At 58.1% G+C, this 20,284-nt stretch overlaps 1 protein-coding gene across 3 annotated transcripts in view; it reads left to right on the plus strand.

The window, feature by feature from the left end:
• The window catches only part of STARD8 (StAR related lipid transfer domain containing 8), an 83,516-nt gene continuing 63,232 nt past the window's right edge, over positions 1-20,284 (plus strand). Inside the window, exons 1-3 of one of the 3 annotated variants that reach the window (XM_075161879.1) lie at positions 1-3,562; positions 3,794-4,081; positions 5,292-5,845. In XM_075161879.1, the coding sequence (XP_075017980.1) occupies positions 4,057-4,081; positions 5,292-5,845 (579 nt within the window). In that variant the 5' untranslated portion in view covers positions 1-3,562; positions 3,794-4,056. Of the gene's footprint in view, positions 4,082-5,253; positions 5,846-20,284 lie in introns of all 3 variants that reach the window. The other 2 variants (XM_075161880.1, XM_075161881.1) reach the window with 2 other exon arrangements.

A 20,284-nucleotide genomic window follows, 5' to 3' on the forward strand; every position in this document is an offset into this window, starting at 1 on the left:
GAAAGGCATGCGGGCAATCTTGTGTGTGGATTAAAAGCACTGTGTACGCTGTACTTCTGGTTAGTGGTGAGGAATGGCCTGTCCCGCAGGAGCTCCCGGGGCCTGGCTGCGTGGGTGGGAGGCAGCACCTTCGGCTGGCGGAGCCTCTCCCAAAGCGCGGAGGCACTCCAAAGGGATCCTGCCAATACTTTGTCCAAAGGAAGGCATTCTATGTGGCCTGGGAGTTTGGAGTGAATTAAAAGAAGGTGGGGCAGAAAAGCAGCTGAATTCTCTACTCCCATGCGTATGGAATGCTTTTAAGTATGTGAGTTGTGTGTCTGTGCGTCAGTGAGTTGATAGATGTTGGTAGGAGCACTAGGGAAAGGTATAAATCCTTTTTCCCTCTGCTAGAAGAGCATTGCTGCTATTACAGATGCATGTAAATATTTGATGTTCTTGTGTTCTAGCCAGCTGTGCTAATGTTTTCTTAGAGCAAGGACCAGAGTGAGCATTTGGTCTGCGTATGTTGGGCTGTTGTCCAACGCCGGTGGTGCGGTAGGGGATCAGCACTTCAGCGTTTTGGGGAGGCAAAAAAAGCCCTGAAGTTCTTGTTACAGGTCCATGAGAGAGATGCCCAAGCGCCAGTAACGCTCAGGCTCTGCAAGGACGAGACACCGAAGGAGAGCTGTGTACTGGTAACAGCAGCAAGGCAGAAGGGTGGAAGCCTCCCAGAGTCCCTGCCCAGACCTCTCCCTAGCCTGACGCCGGGCGCTCTGTACCCAGAGCAGGACGCGCCAGGCACGCGTGCCAGAACCTGTTGAAGCTGAGCCATGACATCAGTTTGCTCGTGCTTAAGTCTTGCCTCTAGTCCCGTCTGGGCCCAGGCTCTGCTAAGGGGAACGGACAGCTGGTTTACTCTTAAATCGGTATTCGTGCAGGTAAACCCTCTCTCTCGTTGCCTGCAGCTTCAGGGGAGGAAGGTCTGGGTAACCTCCTAACTGACACAAGTCTGCCCGAGCGGCGCTGACCGGGACGCGGTGCGCCGTGATTGAAATACGAGGGGACTAAGTAAGGCACGGGTAAAGAGGGAGCAGCAGCTTGGTGGGAAGGTGGCCTCATAAATGAATGGCAATGAAAAACTATCCCTGACCAGTCCTGGAATTTGAAGTACCTGAAGCACGTCCGTGCTCTTGCAGTGCGCTGTGGGGTGACAGCAGGGCTGTCCTGCAGCAGCCTGGCACCGTGGCTGAGAGCCTTGGCTTGAAGGCGGTGGCAGCAGGGACGCGGCTGGCCGTGCTCCTCAGCTCTTCGGCTGGAGAAGGCCAAAATGTCCCGGTGGTCACAAGAGGGCGGCACGACCTTGCAGTCCCTTAGAGCTTGGCTTTTTCTCTCTTTTTTTTTTTTTTTCTCCCCTTGGCTTTTTCTGTTCCGTCGGAGGAGATTTAGGATGCAGCAGTACGTTTTTTCGTGTCCTGCGTTTAGCGAGGACAACTGCTTGCAGGCAGCCGCAAGAGGCAGGTTCTGAGCTTCCAACCTCGGCCACCACCGACGTGGGAAGAGACTTGTGCTGTTGGGCCTGACCTGCTCGTGCTGTAGGCTCTCTGCCTGCTTTGCCTTTTCTGTAATATTTATGCAATTTTGAGCAAGAGGATTACTTTCATTCAACAAGGACCATTCTTTTAAAAAGCCTATTTACTGTGGCAGTGGGGAAATGATTAAGCATGTCTTTTTTTCCCCAAGACGATAACAATCAAGATATGCATTAAAGTAACTTCACTGAGAATTGTGCATAGGAAATTATTAAGACCTTCTGAATTATTTCCATCTATTCATCAATTAATGTGTTTATGCTCTGAAGCATACCATCCTCTTACACTTCTGCATATCACAGAGCAATTGCTTAATGCAATTTCTTTTACCCTTGCCCAAGTCATTGGTGGCTGGAAAACTGAGCAAATTTTAAGATCATTTTGTACAGAGTCAGGGCTTATTAGATGCTTAAGATTTTAAAATTGGTCTTTTATAAATGCATAGCAAATTTTAAGATAGTTTTGCTTTTGGAGCCATGCTAGAGTAATCCAAGTAGCTTGCCTGGCAAATTAGTAAGAGATGTTATCAATGGTATCAAAAGTGTCAGAAAACTTGACCTTTTTGCAGAAGCAGTGTTTTGCAATCTATTTAGCTTTGCTCTTGGAAGCAAAATTGTTGCACCTGAAAGAACTGGTCCGAGACCAACCCTGGTTTGTCAGCAGTTTGCACATGGTCCATCGCTGATGCTTATTGAGCAGATGGGTTGTTGCTTCCTCCTCCTTGATACTCTGCGTGACCTTTCCGTTCACATTGGTGCAAGGGAGAGGACGATTAGCAAAATGAAGAGTATAACTTTGTATATCATTAATGCTGGTCAAAACTAACTTTTTTGCAAGGTTACTATAGGCAAAATGATTTCACCTTTAAATGTAATCTTTAAGAATTGTAAGTAATTTAAAGTCAGAAAATCCCATTTGTTAATCAGGCTCTTCTGAATACACCTCTTCAGTCAATCAGATGATCTGAAACATTGCCTTCCATCACCCATGTTCCTTTTCCAGCCCTCCAGCCGGGAGGGAGCAGCCTTCGCTTTCTCACACCCAAAGCTCCCAGCGTAAGAGGGACCTGTCCTCCTCCTGTGCTGCGGGGGTACGGGTGCACTGTGCACCTTCCTCCTCGCGTGCAGACTGCAGCAGAGGGGGAAACTGAGGCAGCCCAAGCCCCTCGCCCCTGGACCGCCCTGCTTGGCCAGGGAGGGGTGAGCCCACCTGCAGGGTGCTGCAGGAGGAGGAGAGGAGACCCCAGCAGTGCTGCAGGAAAAGGGGGACCCTCCACCAGCGAAAGGCGCTAGATGCGGCCGAGCTGAGCAGGGCTGGGAACGTCCCACCTCCCTCAGCTCAGCAGCCGTGACCGGGTGCTAGGGCCCAGGGTGGCAGGTGAAGTCCCTTAGCAGCAGCTCTGGGGCACCTTCTGCACCCCCAGAAGCTGGAGGCTGCACTTTTACCAACACATGGTTTAGGATTTTGTTTCTTTGTTTTGTTGTGGGTTTTTCCCCCCTCCAAATAACATGTTCTGAATGCACATTCACGGCCCAGAAATGAAGGGTGGTGGGTTTTGTTTTGTTTTCCTTCCCATAGAGCCAAGCCCTTGCTCAGACAGAGCCAGCTCACAACCTGGGGAAAGCTGAAAGGCTGTACTCCGAACCCTCCCCGGGAAAGCAGCGGGGCCGGGATCCCTGGGCTCTCCGGGCTGGCGGGAGCGGGCACGGCTGAAACCCTGCCTCGGAGAGGCGGCGGCTGGCGCTGGGGGGTCCGTGCGTCCCGTGTGCCGGGGGGCAGGCTCGCGGCGGCGCAGGGGAGCTGCAGCCCGCTTGCAGGCAGGAGCGCGGTTTTGTCCTTGGCAGCTGCTCGTGCGGACGGCTGAGCCCTGGCGGGGATGTTCTCCAGGAGAGTGGGTCTGGCCTCTGCTCCTCCCGCAGGCGGTGGGGAACCGGCGCTAAAAATGCAGCTCTTCCGCTCAAAAGAAGGTGTTCCTGGATGCAACTCAGTGGTTGGTAATTACAGGTTATTTGGATAAAGCTCCAGTTTAGCATTTTTTTCCCCCCAAGCTGATCTTTTAAGGCTAATATTCTGTGTGCTGGATTGTACGTTAGGGCAAATGAATGGTGTAGGTAGCAGCTGAGGGAATGACTTTCCCAGTAAAATCGGGCAGTAACTCACCCAGTGAACCTGTTGACTGCTGGCACAGCGAACCCGTGATTCCTGACCTTTGCCTTTCTCGGCAGGTGACTGATGAAATGGCTGTAGGAGCTAGAAGTCAAGCTGGAGACTGCTAAATCTTCACGTTGTTTCCACTCTGCCCGGAGCCTGCGTGAGAGGTTTTGCTCTTTGGGGTGCTCACGTCCCCCGGGCACGCGGCGGGGCGAGCCGTTCTGCCGGCAGCGAGGGGAGCTGGACGGGACGCGCTGCGCTGAGCAAAGCAGGTATCTCGGCGGAGACGCCGGAGGATAACATCGCTAACGGGAACGGTGTGGCAGGGAGCTTGTACATGTGGGCCGCTGGTGTTGACAGACGTAAGGGTCGCTGCGTTGCTCTGCTGTCACCTTGTCGGGGGCAATGCCCGTGCTGCGCAGGGGCTCGGCGTGTGTGCGGCAGGGGACGGGTCCCCGAGAGACAGGAGTGAGGAAACCCTTGTTTCCAGGGTTTGCTCTAGATTTTGTTCTTGATCTTAGTGAGAATAGAGAGCTATAAAAAATGCACTTGCCGATGTGGGAAGGATAGCTTCGTTATTTCCACCTTGGTTATTTTCCTTGAACCTTGTCACCCTCTGCCCGCGTTTCAGAGTTCAAAGCCATTCGCTCATACAGGAAAGCGAACAGGGACAGTTTTGTTCAGCGAGTTACAGCCTCCCTCTGCCTGGCACCTCGGCACATCTGGCTTTCTAAGCCGTCTGTGTCTGTCTGTGCTGCAGGCCGAAGCGAGGGAGCTGAATGTCAATAGGAGCCTTGGGGACAGCGAGGCAGCAGCCGGGCAGACTCCTGCCACCCTGCTGCTCCGTTCTCGCCGCGGCGCTGGCGGCGGGGGGACACGAGCTCTCCCAGCCTGGGCAGGAGGAGACGGAGCGATCGCCATCTGACTCGGTTGAACTCCTCCTGCACGTGCAGAAGCACGGCCCCAGCTCCTCCCGGGAGGCCTGGGACAGCATCTCCGGCGCTGCACTGGCTTGAGACAAACCTTCAGGCTGCTCCCAGGCGAAACATGTCTCAATGAGACCCTGCAAACCCCATCTCTCCCCCCAGTGCTGCGTTGCTGGCAGTGGGAAGAGCATAACGTGAAACACAAGCTCCCTCTGAAAGCGTAAAAGGAGCTGTCTATTTTAAGAGAGAAATGAAGAATACAGAACAAAGGTGGGGAAACGCTGAGCAGCAGTCCCAGTGCAATTGCATAGAGAGCATCTTTTGCAGGAGGTGTATTAGTGGAGGACGCACAGGGAACCGCCACAGAACAGACAGCTATTGCTAATTACTGTTGCTCCAAGGTATTCTAAAGCCCCTGTTGACCTGACTGATAGTTAGGCTAGCCGAGCTGTGCAGCGTGCTGCAACCTCAGAAAGAAGTGGTGCCAGCTCTGGTTGCTCCAGTGAGTAAAGGATGGGCATACCTGGAGTAAGGACCGTTACATCCCTTTCTAGTCGAATGGAATGGAAAGGAAAATGAGGAAAAGCAAAATAAATGTTGTCTTCTAGGTGGTTCTTGCTAAGAAGTTATGTTTCTGCATTACCAGTTTTCCCTTCGTTGGGTGGTGGTTTCTGTCCACGGACAATGGAGGCGAGGAGCGCTGAATGCCGAGCAAAGCCACCTGCATCTCAAGGCCAGCGGGATGAGCTTCTGACCTTGCACTCTTCAGCTGACGAGGAAGATGAGGAAGGTGTCTATGGCTTTTTCTGTCGGAGGAGCAGCGAGCGCAGTCCTGAGGATGAGCCTGTCTATGCATTGGTAGACAACGACTTCTCGCCCTCCCTGGGGGGATCCTTCCCCAGGACAACCTGGGGCCACTGTCCAAGATTTATCAGCCTCACAGAGGATCGTGCCGGGCGCAGAGGGGATGCTACAAGCAATAATAAATTTTTCAGCAGTGGTGAAGTGTTGGCCTTCGATGAACTTCCTCAGCCAAAGCACAGGCATGTGCTCGAGCATGGTGAAACAGATCCAGTGCGGCTGCTCGAGCTGCTCTGGGCAGACCTGGGGAGAGACCACGGCATCCCGGACTGGGAGGAAGATGAGGATAATGCCTTCTCTCTGTCTCCTAGGGAAATGAAGACATGGCCCAGCTGGCTGGTAAGTGTATCTGTCTTTCAGGCGTATCCACAACCAGAGCCAAGGCACTTCAGGGCGGCGGTGACTGTGGGTGCCCATTACCTGCGCCCCATTACCTGCACCCTTGAGGCGCCCGGCTGGTCCTGAGGTTGGGTTGCCCTGGCAGATGTCGAGTGTCGTTGTCTTCTCTGTACCCTTAACTCAGGGTTAGTGATGTGCTTCAGGCCAGTGAAGTGCAGTTCAAATCCAGCGCGCGAAGCTGACTTCGTGCCCTTTAGCAGTCAGTCTTACACCCTGCAGGGTTTCTACCCAGACAGGAACCCAACGCCTGCTCGCCCCGAGGGGAGCAGGGGGAGCATCCAGGGACTGAGGGCAAAACTGTCCCCTGAGGGCCTGCAGGAAAGGCTGTTGGGACAAGTGGCTCTGGCCCGGGGAATCGGCGCCGGCTGGTTTCCTCCGCGTTTGGGTCTGGTGGATGGCGGGCTTTGCTCAAGGCTTCTCCTGCGGCTGTGGGCCAGCAGGCTCCTGGGTGGGCTCCCTTGCTTGGGGTATTTGTGCTCCTTGTGGGACGTGTCTGCTGTTGGGGTGCCAGTAAGATCTCCGTCCCCCCTTTTAAGTCCCTGTTTACAAGAAACTCATACAAACATCATTACCCTCGAGGCCTCTGGCTCCCTGTTAAATTTGGTTACAAATGGCTGACGGGCTCCGGAGCCCTTAAAGCAGACGAGCCGTGCTGGCCACGGGCGCACACGGAGCCATCGGACGAGCCTGGTCCCTGTGGCTGTTCCCCCAGCACAAAGCAAGCAGCGGGCAGGGGGACTCCAGGCAGCTCCGGCCCCGCCGCTCCTGGTCCTGCTGCACGCCAGGCTGGCCCTCTGGTTTGCTTTCCCATGCAAACCAGCTCTGGTTTGCTTCTCTTGTAACTGAAGGTACAATGAAGCCATCGGACTGGGTGCTGACGTTAGGAGCGCTCTGCCATTGCGGAGGCGGCTGCGGGGTGCTGCGCGGCTGTCCTGCCCAGCCTTGGTTCGCCCTTCCTCCCGCGCAGGCTCGTTGTCGGGCAGGAGCACGTCTTCCTCTGATGTGGTTCTGGTGAGAGGTGTCCGCTCCTGCGCCGGGTGAAGTGGTTACAGCCTGGCCAGGCAGTCAGGACAGCGGCTGTAGCTGCTGCGCGTCCTGCCTCGCCTCTCCCTTGATACGGCCAGGAGTCACTTTTCCCTGGTTTTCCAAAGGAGACTGCCTGCGCTTCTCTGCCCCGTGTTGGGTCTGCTGTACCGGGCAGCAGGATTGGCGTGGCACTCGATCGTTTTGTTTGCAGAGGTTTGGTGGCCTTCTATGAGCCACCCTAAACCATCTCCAGAAGAGTAATTTCCAAAACCAGGCTGAGCCTCTCTAGCACTTGGCACTTTTTCCTGCCATTGCAATAAGTATATGTGCGTGTGTATATGTGTGTGTGTGTGTGTGTCTGTGCGCGCCCCTTGCTTAAGCAAGACAGGTGCTGCAAAGGAAAATCTAGAGGGTAATGAGATTTAAAATTAACAGATCCCTACCTAGAGCTGCTGATTCTCCCCTGCTGATGGGCGTCAGGCTGTGGTCCCTTGCATGGTCCCGGGGGTCCCTACAAGCCACTTAACCCCCCCCAAGGCTGAAGCTTAAAATAAACCAACCACTATTGCCTTCCTGACGGCATTTCCTGGCTCAAAGCCTGTACCCGGTGCTCCAAGCATCCAGGTTGTGCTCAGGAAGATACTCGGGGTGTCACTGGTGCTCTGGCTGGATCGTGCTCATTCCTGTGAGCTCTGGTGCATCGGGGTTGCACAGAAGCGCCCGTCTGCTCCCCACAAACCCCAAATGCCTGGGTCGAGCTAAGAAGCCAAGAGCACGTGTCCTGTCTCCCCTCAAGTGTGTTTTGGAGTTGGTCGTTGTTCCCCACCGTGTGCCGGCACCGCGCAGCGGTTGCTGGCTGCGTTTGGGGAGGAAGGTGGGCCGGGCGCAGGACTCGGCTCACGCCGGGGGCAGCCGGCTCGCTGGAGGGAGCCGGGGGGCAGCGGGCCGCCGTTGGAAGGGCTGATGGGGATCCGGGATGCTCTTGGTCTGGCCCACCTGCAGGGCGTCCAGCCCCCGCGCAGGCGGGCGGCTCTTTGAAGCTGCCCCCGCCTCCGAGGAGGGAGTGGGGAACGAGGCGGCTGGGTCTCGCTGAACAAGTGTTTTCTTGATGTCCCGCGGCAGATGTTGAACTGCCGGGCTTACGGGAGCCCGCAGGGCTTAGGGGGCTCTGTGAGCACGGGCTTACACCAGGGCTCCCCGCTGGGAGAGGGGCTGTCACCTCCTGACGAGGTCTGTCCTGACGGGACAGGGACAGGGACGCTTGCTTGGTTGTTTTCCCATGCAACCCAAGAGATGGGAAATCCCTCCCCTGGGCCATGCCCCATATTTGACCTCCCCGCAGGTGCTGCTCCTGCCGGAGGTGGCTCTGGCTGCGCTTTGCTCAGCGTAAAGGAAGGAGCTGCTGGGCTCCTCTGTGCTTCTCCCGCCATCCCCGACGCCGCCCGATGCAAGGCAGGAGTCTGTGATCAGCTCATCGGTTTCTACAAGAAAAAGGCAGAGGGTAAATTTCGGAGCTCAGCAAGAACTGCCGGATTTCACTCGGACTGTGTTTTCTGGTTCTTTTCAAGTCTTATTCTGGCGCTTTGTGTTACTGTCTCAGGATCATAAACAGGCGGTGCAATTATTTATACCATGCGCTTATTTAAAACCTGCCTCTCCCCATAATTCAGTCCTCCTTTAGCAAAACAAATGTGGCTGAGAGCTGGGATGGGGTTGCTTTCTTTCTCGGGGCTTCTGAAGTCTTCACAGCAGCAGTGACAGAAGCCCGAGACAGCGCAGCCCTGCACTCAGCGCGGGGACAGCATGGTCTGGCGCCCAGCCTGCAGCCAGGATGTGTCCTGGCGAAACGGGCGCTGGGACGGGGACCGGGGCGAGTGCGGAGATGGGGCTGCTGGCTCCTTGGAGGTGGCTCACACTCAACAGCCTCAAGGCATCTTTGTGAATTGGAAAGGAAAGGTGCTTTTGTTCTGATGCTGTGTTTTGTTAAGAGACTTGTAACCTGACTGTGGAAGTTTGGGCTTGGATGTTTCCAAGCGTGTGGGTTTGAACCTGAGAAACAAGTCCTGTTGCTGTGGCCCCTGGAGCCCTCTCCCTGGCCGGCAGAAGGGCGGGCGGCCGTGCAGGCTGCGGGGCTCGGCGCGTTCCGCCCAGCGCGGCATGGCCGGCTCAGTCTCTGAGCACTCAGGACAGGGATTCTGCTCATTTAATCTTCTCTTCCTTCACTTTTCCTCTTCCAGCTCTTGATTCGCTTTGGAGCGGGGAACCAGAGCGCATTGCTCCAGCTCAGCCCTTCGGCACGGGGCTGAGGGCAGGATGCTCTCGCTGGAACAAGCCTGGCAGCCCCTGCGGCCATGGGAAGAAAAGGATTTGCTGCTAAATAATAATGTTTTTGTGTGCATGAGAGTTTGCATAAAGTGTTTTCTGAAGCTGCCTCTGAGTTTTCCTGGCGTCCCCAAAGGTTAGCAGCAGCGTGGTGGCTCCTGTCCAGCCCTGGAAGCACCCTGGAGCTGCTGTGCCCGTGGGCACGGGTCGGGCACTTGCTGTCCCTGGGCAAGAAGCGTCTCTCCTTATTCATGCAATCGATGGCCTAAAGACAGGGCATAGTGATTTTGACTGAAAGGGTGCCAGGAGAAGCTGTGCCTGATGCTGGTTTGTTTTAAATGTCTTCTGTGATGCTCCTGAATGAGAAGAGCACCATGCAGCCACCCCACCCGTGCCCGTGCTTGCCGCACCCGGCTGCCTCTGCCCTGGGCCCCCGCCTTGCTTTGGTGTGTTTTGCTGTCGGGCTGCCTGCAAGGTTGGCTCAGCTCTGGTGGGGTTTGGCTGCAGCCGCCGCAGCAAATCTGGGCTCTTGAGGATGGATCGTTCCTGGCCTCCGAGCTCTGTGCCGTGGTCCTTGGTGCTTTTGCGAGGAGGCTCACGTGGCCAGGCAGCCCTTTGCTCGTGGTGGCAATCCTCCAGAGACCCCAGGGTGCTGGAGCGTGACGGCAGAGTAAGTCAAACGGGGCACAGGCTGGCTTGCAGAAGCCTTTGGATCCTGTCGTCTTCGTGCTTCCGCGTGCTCCGGGGATGCACGCGCTGATGCTTGGATCCGTCAGGGAATTTCACTCCTGGCTCTGCACTGGGTGGAAGCAACGGTGCTGCATCCAGGGCCCGGCATCCCACGAGCGGAGCTGCCGTGTCCCTGGCACTGCGTTCTGCATGGGGGGCTGTGCTGGACAGGGTTTGCCTCTGAATTTGGGATGTGGAAAACTTGGTCCATGGACGGTCCAACCCTGCGCAAGTGAGAGGAGGCTGCATGTGAGTTCGTCACGCGGGGTTAAACTTGTAAAGACCTGCCCTCGCTTGCAGGGAGCAGAGCCCTGCACCTGACAGAGATTCCTCTGTCTTGTTAATTAATCCCAAACCTCGGCCAAAAATAGGGCCGGGATCTTCCCCAGACAGCAGCTGTTGCTAGAACTATGTGCGAAAATATACGAGTAGGTCAAATCTAGTTTATTAAATGGCATTTAATTGTGCAGGCCTGAAAGACAGATGTGTCTCTGTGCCTGTGATCACTTTTCTTTAGCTGCTGAGCGTGTTGGCTGTCGGAGGCAGGTAGCTGGGCACCGGCAGGAGCGTGTCCCCTGCATCCAGCCAGCTGCTGGCCGTGTCTGTGTGCGCACGCGTGTGGGTGCGCACGCGTGTGCTGGTGCCCCTCGCGCGATGCCAGCCCTCCCCGTGCTGCTCTCGGGCAGGAGAGGCTGGCTGCGAAGGGGAAGGGCTCCCAGGCAGCCCCCTGCTAAATCAGCTGCATTTCTGGGCCTGAGCTCGTGCGGGGAGTGGGCGCTGGGGACTGTCCCTCTGCATTCGGCCCCCAGGACAGAGCCAGGCCGTGCCTCAGGCTGTCCTCTGGCTGTTAATAGCACAGCCCTTTGCTTTTCCTATACATTTGCCATAGGAGCCTCCCTGCTCTTGCTAATAATAAGAGATGCTTGCAATTCCTTGTGCTGGTCTGGCGCCTGCCTTCGGATTAATGTCCCAGCCAGGCTCTAGCAGCTCAGCAATATTCCCATGGGGAAGGGAAAGCTGCCTTGTGAGCATTCTGCTTATGCTACTCTTTTATATGTAAAAATGCAGCCTGTATTATATTTCTTTTTATCTTCAAGACGCCTATATGAAAACTGTGGCATAGCAGCGGGTTTTTGCTGCAGTTCTGCCTTGCGTGGGAATCTTTGCAGGCTCTTCCCAGGCACTTACTCTTAGGTGCTTCAACAGCAATAGAGTTAAAATCGGTTAGGTATACAGGTCTCAAAAAGAGCTGTTTTCTTTCTGTATCACTTGGGTCTATCTGTAATTTGTGTAACTTGGCTATAGTATCTCAAAAACGTTACCATATCAATCACGTTCCTTTAAATGCATTTAAATAGCGCGCTTCCCCCACGCTGATGAAAAGCCCTGGGCGCTGCAGCATCGCGAACTTAAACCGGTCGGCCTCGAACGCGGGCAAAGCGAGGGGTGCGGGGTGAGGAATGACCCGAGCCCGGGTGCTGAGCCGTGGATTTGGAAATGATAATGTAAAGGCTGAGAGCAAGTGTCCCCTGTGGATGGTAGCTACTGGGGGTGGATGAAGGAGGAAAGCGGGAGGAGGGATGGAGCCAGGCGCCCGGATCCTCCACGATGCCGCGGCTCAGCGTGTTCCCGGTGGTTGCCCCCCACGGCTGCGTCCCCCGGCCGGGCTGCACGGGGCGCGGCAGAGCCCTGTCCCTCGCGGGGCCGCCGCCGGCCGAGCGCCTGGGCTGCCTGCAGGTTATTTCTGCTTCACCCGCCGGGGTCGGGGTGGTTATTTTTCACCGGTGGCGTCACTGTCCTCGCCCGCAGCCCCGGGAGCGCGGAGGTGGGGGGTCCTGGCGAGCCCCGGGCGTGCAGCTGCAGGGAGGGAGGGCACCCCGCGTTTGGGGAGAGCCAGGACGCTCATTAACAAGGCTAACGTTTTTATGTTAATAGGAGGTTCGCACCATTAAATTCTGTTGTTGAAGTCTTCAAGCTTTCTGGCTGCGGGCTTATAGATCCGCAGAAGTCCCACGGAATCGGGGCAGGAGCACACCCCAGCTTGTGCAGCAGAAATTCCACAAAAACATCATTGACTCATTTTTTCGGTGGTGTCATCTCTTGTTTAGTGAAATTGGGGAGTTTTGTGAGTCTGTGAGGACTAGTCATCTGAAAAGTTTATTTGGCTTTTGTGTGTATACTAAATAAATCAGTATTTGTAAATACACACACATATGTGTTTGTAAATACAGTCACAGGTATTTACAAACCAGGCCATCTTTCGCGGGGAAATGCACAGATTCAGCCCTTGCCAGGACCTTTGAGGGGACTGGGGAGGGCGGGGGCTTCTTGCAGCCGTGGATAAGGCAAGGGGCCCTCGGGGCGTCTGAGAGAGTCCACTGCGCATCTGGGTTAAGGAAAAACGTAACTGGTGTTGGAGGTGAAGCTTCAGCAGGATGCGCGTGCCCCAAGTGCTGGGAGAGGGTGACGTCCTGCTGCTCTCTCTCAGCCTTCGGAAAGGGACCTGCCGCGGGGACGCCGGTGGGACCAGCCGGCTGCTTTCTTGCTGTGGGATGGGGGATTTACACCGCTGGCTCCAGAAGGGTTACGGGGGTGCTGCCCTGCCCACCGGAGTGCTTCCTTTTGCCGCAGGAGCTGGCACGTGGGGATTAAGTAATTGCCTAATTGTCCGTCGGAGAGGGAGGCTTTCCCGCAGCGCTGGGTCTCCGGTGCAGCTTGCGGCAGCACGTGGCACCCCGGCTGCCGAGCGCCCGCCCGCATCCTGCCTCGCAGGCAGCGCCCGTGCCCAGCCCCACCCCGCCCGTGCCTCCCGATGGCAGCCACGGCCGAGCACGCCGCAGCCGCCTGCCGCTGATGCTGGCTCGCTGACGGGGAGGAAGGCCTCCCGAAAGGCGCCGGCGCGGGGCGCTCGGGCAGGAGTGGACCCGGGCGCGTGCCCCTCCGCCCGGCGGGTGCTTGCCCTGCTCCCGCCCCCGCGCAGGGCGCGCGGTGCACGCAGTAGCTGCAGCACAAGGAACGGGCTGGTTTGCCCGGTGAGCGGCACGTGCCCCACAGGTCAGGGCATTTCCCCTGGTCCTGGTCACAGCACCAGCCCGGGCGGTACGTTCATAGCTTCTCTGTCGCTCCTCAAAGTAGAAGCAGCAACTGCCCCGCTGGAAATAACTCTCCTGTATCGTTAAATGGGCTCTTTGTTTGCAGGCGTGCGTGTGTCAAGGCTGACCACGTTGGATGGTGATCTTTCGCAATCGAGCCTGCATTGGTCAAAACTGTTCCCTTACTGATCACCACCCCATGGCATCCCCCCTGGTGCTGCAAGCCCCCTTCCAGGGTGGTGCTCTCTGGCAAGCGGGGCTGGCCTGCTCCCCAGGGCGGATGGGTGCCAGAGCCATGGCTCCCTGCCTGCCTGGGATGGGGCCACTGCCAGTGGGACATCTGGCAACGTCTGGTCGAGCAGCAAAGGCCAGGAGCCCCGCTATGAGTTACAAAATTAGGTACCTGTTCCAAGAGATGACATGACTTCTGTTTGAATGGTTTGTTTTCAGAATCAAACCCAAACAGTTTAGACTCTGTCTGTTAAAAAAAAAATGCAGGTCTTAATAGTTTTCTCATGTTCCCGAATGCCCCTTTGGAGATGGGATTATTTTTAATGAGAAACTTTTTAAGGGAAAAGCAGGTGGCAGGCGGGCAGGAGCTCGCTGCCTCACCGGCGGCATGGGGCGGCCGTTGGACAGTGGGAAGCTGAGGTACGTCTTCTGCTGCTCTTTGTTCGCGTGTCTCAGTAGGCTTCTCGTGGTCCAGCCGTCGTGGTGCCTGGTGCCTCTTCAATAGCACCGTTGGCCTCTCGGGCTGGAGCCCAGCGCCGAGGTCCGTGCTGGGGATGCCATCGCAGCCCGAGCCCCAGCCGTGGGGTGCCGTGTGCCGGACCTTCCCGGGCAGAGCCCCTGCAGCCCCTCGCCTGGGGGCACGGCAGGGCTGGTCCAGCGCAGGAGGGGCTCAGCCCTGTCCTTGGAAAGGCACGGTCTCCGCAGCCTCCAAGGTGACGCGTCCCATGGGCAGCAGGTTTTACGCCTTCCCCACCCCTTCTTCTCTCGCCACCCGCGCGGTGCCGCAGCCCCTGCCCGGCGCTGCCAGCCCTGCCCCGTCAGCGCCCGCCCCGCCATCCAGCCTTGTTAAAAGAAAAGGGTTACTGTTCCCGCTATGCTAATAGCGCAAACGCCTGCTCGGCGAGTAGCTGCTCCCTTCCTGACCTCGGGGAAATGCCTGCACACAGCAGCAAGTGGAAAATCACTGCGTGCTAACGGCTCGCTGGGGCTGCTCGCTGGCCAGGCGCCGCTTGCCCCCTGCTCACACCTCTCCAGACGCCCCACGTTTTCCCGCAGATGTGGGGCCAGCCCTCAGCAGCGGTACCAGCAGCGATGGTGGCTTCTCTTGCCGGCGAGGATGTTGCCTGGCAGGCTGCCAGCCTTTAGCTGTTATTAATACTGTGCCGGGGTGCTGTTGAGCAACAGCCGCGACAGCAATAGCTCAATGGGACAGGAATAGCTCCTGGCCGCAGGCCTGCTCGGGGGCGACAGGGGATCCTCTGGGGGATGATCCGTTGTGAGAGGAGGCTGTACCTGTCCTCCAAAATACCGGCCCTGTCCCATGACTTTACAGAGAAAGCGAGGTGTTTGTCGCGGTGCTGGGTCTGGTTGGTGAGCAGCCCGGTGTCCGTCCCAGCCTGGGCACTGCAGGCAGCAGACGGGGCAGGGCTGGCATTCACCATGTGGAAAACTCTTAGCGAGCCTGTACAGTGTGGAGTTTTCCGTAGAATCAGCCTTTTAAAATTAACTCGAGTTTAAAATGGGCTCTCACGTAAGTCTGAAGGTGATACATATATATATATAGAGAGAGAATTAATAGAAATTGCTTTTGTTTTTCCTGTAGATGTCTGTGGAGCAGGTACATTAGAAATGTTGGGAAGAGACAAACGCAGCAGTGGAGCCTGTGTCCTGGCATCCCTTGGCAGAAATACCCGCTTTGGTGTGCACAGGCTTCAGCCACTTTGCAGGGGATCCGGTCCCCAGGACCTATTCTTACCGAGGATGGTATCCTGGTGTGCTGAAGAAGGATCCTAGATTTGAAATTACTTGAATGCTTTTGGGATGACTGGATAGGAAGAAGCTACACAAGTATGCAGAAGCCTCTGTGGTTTGTCTCCCAGGCCCTGGGAAGGAGACAGCTTTCTTCTGTTTGCACTAACTTGTTGTTTTTTGCTTTTGGAGGAAGTGGGAGAAGGACTCAACATGGTCAGAGCACGCAGCGAAGCGAGGTGCTGGCGGGGTCGTTCCTCTGGCAGCGCCTTCCTGGTGGGCCGGCGTCGTTGCGCCTGTGCCGCTGCGCGGCTGCCCCCCCCCAGGGCTTTCCTGGTTTTGGCAGGACAGAGCCGTCTCCAGCGGTCCGTCGTGATGACCTTGCGGACACCTGTCCGCCACCTCAACTGGTGCGGAGCGCGGCGCTGGCGGCCGAGCCCCTGGCGCGAAGAGGGGCCCAGCGGGGCAGAGCCGCAGCGCCGCTGTCCCTGCAGGGACGGTCCCTCCTGCCCAAGCTGCCTTCAGCCCCAGCCCTGGCAGAGACGGAAGCGAAGGAGCGGGTCCCTGTACCGGAACCTTACCGAGGGCAGGAGCTCTGGGTAGCCGCTGGCCCGTGCGCAGGCGCGGGCCCCTGCCCGGTTCCCGCTCCGGCGGGGCGTTCTGCAGGCAGCGAGCCCTGCTCTTGCAGCCCGGGGCTCCACAGCCAGCGCCGCCCGTGCGCCCGGCCCTGCCCTGCTGGGAGGAAAGCCTGTAAGAGGTGTTGAGACGTTTCCCCGGGCTGCCCGGAGTGACGCTGGCCGGGAGCACCTTCCGCAGGATCCCGTGGTGGCAATGCCGTTCAGCGGCTCTGCCGCGGTGGCGGGTCCCCTGGCAGTGGTACGCAGTGAGCTGGATGGGGACGTCTGGAAACGGGCACTCGTCCCAGCTGCCTTCGTCCACCATGGGGAAGTATTTGCAAGTCCTCGGAATAAAAACTGTGGCCCCTGAGGCAGCGGTGAGTGAGTTATGGAGGGCGGCTGACTGTCAGGCAGCAGCGTCTGGCTTTAACTCCTACGTGCACCCTCCTGCGGGTGAAATGCTTGCTAGGAAAGGTGACCTCGGGCAAGTGTCCCATAGAGGTGAGACTGTCTTCCCAGCCCCAGGGGTTTAAAGGAGGAGAGAAGAGGCCGACGCACAAAGCTTATGCCGTGCCTTGGTGCCCCCAGCCCCGCCATGCTGGCCCAGTAACGCAGGGGACACGGCGGAGGAGCTGCGGCTGGTGCCAAGCCTGGGAGCGGTGCCAAAATGCCGCTGAGGAATGAGCGAGGGGGAGATGGAAGGAGGCAGCTGGAGCCAGCGCCGGGACTGACGCCACCCGCGTGCTGCCGCCGGGGCCGTGCTGGTGCCATGTCGGTGCTGCCGGGGCGGTGCTGCAGATTCGGGGGTCCTGGGCGCAGGTCAGGTCTGCGGGATGCTACAGGGGTGGCGGTGCCCGATGCCATCTTCTCCAGGCACATGCAGCTTCTCCACGGTCTTCCGTGCTCCTGTCCTTGCCTTGTCTCCCTGCTCCTACTTCCCAGGAGCTGTGACCGCTGCCTCCGCTTCACCGCAGAGAGCACCAGCGAGGCTGGCACTGTTCCCGCTGTAACAGAAATCTGGGATCTGAGCAGGGCCCTTCGGCTCAGTGGTGGCCGTGGCCGTGGCCGGGAGGAGCAGCCGCACACCATGGGATGTCTTGCGCTTGCACTGCCACCGAGCCGGGTCCTGCCAACCACGGCCTCTAGTGCTTTGCTCGCTCCTCTGTTCCTCTCCCTGATGGTCTTCCCCTCCACCAGCATCTCGAGGCTGTCTCAGTGCCCCCGCATGGACAAAGCCAGGCGGTCTGAAGGGCAGCGGTGACAGGCCAGGAAAAGCAGTGAAGGTGGCCCCAAGACAGGCAGGAGCGCTCTGCCAAGGTGCCGGACCCGCTTTGGGGGGCCCCAGCGCCATGTCCCGGTCCGCCCTCGCTGACATTTGGCAGCAGGCTCAGCTGCTGCACGCACCAACTGCTGGGGTATCGCGCTACAAACGGCGCCTGGTCCCGGGGGAGAGCCCCCGTGCTCCTGCACGCCAGCACATGCTGCCCGCCTGCCATCGGCGGGCACGGGCCCCGGGCTGTGCGCGGGCAGGGTCGTCCCCTGGGGTGCGTGGAGCCAGACGCCAGCCTGGGCTGGGCGGTGGGCAGGAGCGGTGCCGCCGGCTCGCTGGGCATCCACCAAGTGTCCTGCGGGAGCATGGCTCAGCCCGGCGTCGCTGCTGATCAACTTGCCATTGCTTATTTTGAAATAATCTCGTAAATCACAAGTGGGTGGGCTTTTCTTATGTGCCTGCGAGCAGACTTCTCGCCTGGGGGCCTGTGCGCCAGACGGCTTGCACGAAAGTTTGTGGCATTGCCTTTTATTATGGTACTTCTTGTGAACAAATGCTAAGTTTGCACAAATGTTTGCGGAAGGAAGATAAGGAGCCGTGAATAGGGTCGGAGTGAATGGCTAGGCCACATCTGATAGCTGGGGGTGGTTTTTTCCCTACGTTTTTCTCCCTGCTGGCGTCACACCTGCAGGCTTGCCGAGGGGTGCCCGCGGTGAGCCTGGCTGCACCGGCGCGCGCAGGAGGCTGCAGGTTGCGGCGGGGGCACCTGGGGACGACAACGTGACCGCGTGGGTACGGCTTGTCCCTCGGAGAGTGTCGGGAGTCCTCTCGAGTGCATCTGTGACTGCTGCTGGTGAGCCGGAGCAGGGGCTGGAGTGAAAACCTAAACCGTCTGGGGTTTGGGTTTCCAACGTCCTACATGTGCCTTTGAGAGCCAAACTCCCATTCCTTTTGCTCTGGGGGGGTTTCTTTCCCTCGCTCCTTCCCACTGCCTGGGAACGGGAGCGCTGCTCGCTGCATTCGAGGCAGGAAGGAAAGCCTGGAGCTGTTTAAAACTCACAATCTTCAGGGAATTTCAATCGCCGTCCAAGCCTGTTCGCAACCAACTGAATAACGGTGCAGGGTTTGAATCGCTGGCCCGCCTCCGCAGGCAGCGCTGCCTCCTCCTCCCTCCCTCCCTGCCTGTGCCGAGCTCCTGCCCGCACTGGGGCTCTGCCCAGCTCCGTGTGCCGCAGGCAGCACCCATGGGGGTGCCGGGGTGGGCTCTCCCCGGGGCCGGGGGCAGCGCCGCGGTCTAGGGGGGCTCCGCGCCTGCCCCCCCCACCCGGCACATCATGCCATTGCTGGATTTTTTCTGGGCTTGCTTCAAAAGAGCCAAGGTAAGGAACCATCTATTTAACGGTGTCCGTCTTTCGACACCCTCCTCATTTCAGGAGAAGCTGCCAGAAGGGACGGTGGGGGAGGCGTCTCCAGCGGGGCTGGGGCTTGCGCACGGTGCCTGACGTCTGCTCCGGAGGGATGTTGTGCCCGCACACGTGAAAGGTTAATTTTGGATGGGCTGCATGCGGATGCGTTGGTCAGGGCGCCCTGTGCTCACCCACCACCTGCCAGCGACGGTACCCGCGTCGCGGAGCCAGCAGCCCCGAGGGCAGGCAGGGTGCTGCGCCCGGCCGACCGCGGGCGTGCGTGTGTGCGGGTGCAGCACCGGCGGCTGTAACGCAGCCATCGGTGGGCTCTGTGCGTGTGTGAGTGCTGCCAGCCCCCCGAGCTGGTCTGCACACGCCAAGCTGGTCCTGCCGCGCACGGCTCGGCTGGCGCGGCCGGCCGGCTGGGCTGGGGCACCCCTGCAAACCGGGGGTCCCCTCAGGCTTGGGTCGCTCCCGGCGCGGCAGCGGGACCAGGTCTGGCTTTGCTGACCTGGAGGGACAGGGCAGCTGCGAGCGGGATGACAAAGGAACAGTGAGACCGGAGGCCCTGAGTTTTTAATTTCCTGCAGCAGCGGTTCTCGTGGCATCTGGTATTTTTCATTCGGGTTTAATTCCTCATCTGCCGCCTTAATAATGTGCAACTCTCTCTCTGACTGCCCCTGTTTGTTGTGTTAGATCTTTTGTATCACAGCCTGTGCAGTGCGGTGGTAGGTGTAGTGCCGGGTAGGTTTTGGAGGTATCGTGAGTATGGATTTCAGGAGCTTCAGACTGGAAAAAGCACTAAAATCCCTTTCCAACCAGTGCTGTACACCGGGCTGTGTCAAGCGAGTGGATCTGCCGTGGTTAATGAATGTGGAATGCACGCTGTTCCCCCGGGGTTTCAATGCAAAGCTTAAAATAGTTGAGTCTAAAGATGACATTTGTGAAATTCATTAATAATATTAGTAGCTGTCTTGTCCCCGCTGTCTCCAGGGAGCTTAGCAAGTCCTTGTTAACCCTCCTCGTCCCTGTGAGCTGCGTGTTGTCATTGCCATCGTGCTCATGGCGACAGGGAGACAGGGACCGGGTCCTGCATCCCCCCTTGCAGAGCTGCAGCTCCCCGAGGGCTCCAGCCTGGCCCGCGCTGGGCACCCGCGCACTTCGGCGAAGTCGAAAGCAACCAGCAGACCCGGGTAACCTCCTGCCTGAGGAAGGGTCCGGATGCCCCGCTGGCGTGGGTGGCGGGGAGGAGGCGGCGAGCTGCTGGGAGCCGTGGGATGGCTCCTGCCCTGGCTGCCCCGGCCCCCCCGGCTGCAGCTGCTCCCCTGGCCGCGGCCCTGGGCAGCGCGTGGGTCTTCTCCCCACCCTGGACATGTTCCCAGCCCCCCATCTGAGGACACTTCCCCCTCTGAACCCTCCCGTTTTACTAATTAAGCCGATATTTGTATCTGCTTCTTGCTTAGAAAACGCTTTCGCAGTATGCCTGGAGCAGTGTGGGGACTGAGCGTGGGCAGAAGTCATTCATGGGTCTGGGAGTAAATTTGCCCTTCGGGTCTGGGGCTCTTCCTCCCCACCGTCACCCCCGGCACTGAGGTGTCATGGCCAGGGACCCGTGCAGGGGCCTGTGGTAAGGGAAGCTCCAGGTAATTGGAGGCTCCAGCAGATATTTGCCATGAGGTAGCTGGGTTTTACGCTCAGAAAGGATGGGCTCTGCCCAAGGAGAACAAACCCTGGAGAACAGGGGTGAGAGTCCCTTGGCTCACCCCCTCCAGCTACCTGCCATGGGGACAAAGAAAATCTGTTTCGGTAAGTGTAAGCAAAGTGGTGCTTCCCTTGGAGCGGTGGCCCAGCAGTGAAGGATGGGGGACTCTGCCTGGATGGGAGCTTCCCCGAAGATCAGAGGCGAGGGCCAAAATGATGTTTCTGCATTTTGTGCT

This window comes from Calonectris borealis, chromosome 13 (genome assembly GCF_964195595.1).
Source record: "Calonectris borealis chromosome 13, bCalBor7.hap1.2, whole genome shotgun sequence".
Classification (NCBI taxonomy): Eukaryota; Metazoa; Chordata; class Aves; order Procellariiformes; family Procellariidae; genus Calonectris; species Calonectris borealis.